Source organism: Trachymyrmex septentrionalis, unplaced genomic scaffold, assembly GCF_001594115.1.
Source record: "Trachymyrmex septentrionalis isolate Tsep2-gDNA-1 unplaced genomic scaffold, Tsep1.0 scaffold21, whole genome shotgun sequence".
Classification (NCBI taxonomy): Eukaryota; Metazoa; Arthropoda; class Insecta; order Hymenoptera; family Formicidae; genus Trachymyrmex; species Trachymyrmex septentrionalis.
In genome coordinates this window covers 93,555-95,491 of record NW_017305288.1, presented here as the reverse complement: position 1 = coordinate 95,491, position 1,937 = coordinate 93,555, and the positions used below count along the sequence as shown (strand labels likewise).

Here is a 1,937-nt window from a genome sequence, read left to right as displayed (position 1 = left end):
ACTGACTTTGAAAATAAGTTTTTAAAATTTCAAAACGCTCTTCAAGAGAAAACATGTTGTTTCGTGCCGCGGACGGTATGACTAATAAACTGTCAAAATTTCGGGTCTGTAGCTCGTTTGGTGTTGCCATACGACGAAATTCAAAAACGTACCAATAGATGGCCCACCCTTTATAAAGCATAAGAATATATAAAGTGTTCGTCATTAATATACATTTGTTACATTTTATAAATAATATAAATAAGCAGATTTATTATCAAGAAGTAGAATAGAATTGAAATAGAGTAGGAAAAATAATCCTCATCTATGTTTTTTTTCTTTTGTAAACAATCGAGATAAATAATTTAGCCAAGTGTTGGAGTCGATTATAGAGTATGTTTTTTTCTGAAATTTATCCGAAGTAGACTTAAAATGGATGCTGTTGGTGAATTGGAACTGTGGTATTGGAGGTAAATTGGAAGATGAGAAAGGATCATGTAAAGGAACATACCACTCCGAGAGTTCATCATTAGGACTAGGTTCAACTGCTTAATGAATTTCTGTCAAATAGAAATACAAAATCGTAATTCTACATTTCATAAAATAATAAGATAGCATAAAGAAAAAAGATAATTCTAAAACACACTTACGTATCAGGACTTTGATCGGTATCGGATTCTTCAAGTTCGGCTTTGTTCCGCTTCTTTTCGTACACTAGAATAATGGCGCATAGAACAACAACCTCTGCGCAAATGCCTAAGAATGGCCAGAGTGCAGCAAGCTTATCCTTCACCCTGAGGAATGTCTTGGCCTCAGATGAATGTTCCAATACGGGATCAGACCAATTGTACGACATTCTGCAGATAATATTACCGCGATCGTTCATCTCGATGTTGTCAACAATCAGAACGGCGCCATAAATACCCTTCTCTTGATCTTTGGTAATCTTCACGCGACCTTTGCTGCGCGTATAATTTTGTTCCCCGAAGGTCCAATATATCTTTACGCCAGGGGTCTGCCGAAGACTGCTGCACACTAAGTGTAGCTTTTCACCCTCCACCACACTGGTAGATTCAGCCAGATGCGCTATTGGCCTTGCTGAAATTTTAGAGCATCCAATGTGCAATCAAAACTTCTTCTGGTAAAATATCTTTAAAAAAAAAAAACTTATTTTCTCTTTTCTTAAAGTAGATACCTTGACAGTGACGACTAAATTCATACAATGTATCCAACGTAAGCCGCTTGCTTCTAATAATATTTTTATAAATCTAGAAACATTATAGCAGAGTACTCACGTACGACTCTGTATTCGATTGTGGAGTTAGCCGCTTTACAAGTATAATTTCCATGAGCTTCCTCCTTATCCTTTAAAATTTCCAGGCTGCCAGTCTCATTATCAATCTTGATGATATCTTCGTTGCCAGCAAATGCCGTGCTTAACGGTGTTTTGTCCTTCAGCCATTGCACTTTATCGCCGGCGCTTCTGTTTGCACATTCGAGCACCAAAGGTATGTCTCTGGCCATAAGTACTCTAATCTTAACATCTGTGCCAAACAAGAAGACGTTTTTCGGTATACCATTATTTATAACCATGCAATTACAATGTCAAAGAAAGAAAATAATATATGTGTAAACGTTGCTGTACAAAGATTTTAAAAATTAAAATTCTATCTTTATATTTTCTGTGTATGACATAATAAAGAAATTAATTTATAATTTTTCTATAAATTATTCAGACATTATAATGCATGAGTAACGTCGGCAACTACCACTGCCGTTATATTTTTAGGATGCGCGCGCGCGCGCGCGCGTCGTCCTAAATATTTTATAATAATAGCTGAAAAACAGCAACTGAAAAGACGCGAACAAACCATTCGATTTTAAAATAAATTCATTCATCTCTATGTAAATTGTCCAAAATCATGTGTTATTATATTTTTCATTAACTTTATTAATTT

The 1,937-nt window shown here is 35.4% G+C and overlaps 1 protein-coding gene across 3 annotated transcripts in view; it reads right to left on the bottom strand.

Moving 5' to 3' along the window:
* LOC108748044 (basigin) overlaps nt 1-1,937 on the bottom strand; it is a 19,350-nt gene that overhangs the window by 809 nt on the left and 16,604 nt on the right. For all 3 annotated transcript variants that reach the window (XR_001939286.1, XM_018486005.1, XM_018486004.1), the window contains exons 4-5: nt 1,275-1,523; nt 630-1,077 (exon numbers count right to left, since the gene is read on the bottom strand). Coding sequence is in view for 2 of the 3 variants with exons in the window: in XM_018486005.1 (XP_018341507.1) it covers nt 630-1,077; nt 1,275-1,523 (697 nt within the window). In the remaining variant the exon portion in view is untranslated. The remainder of the gene's footprint in view (nt 1-629; nt 1,078-1,274; nt 1,524-1,937) is intronic.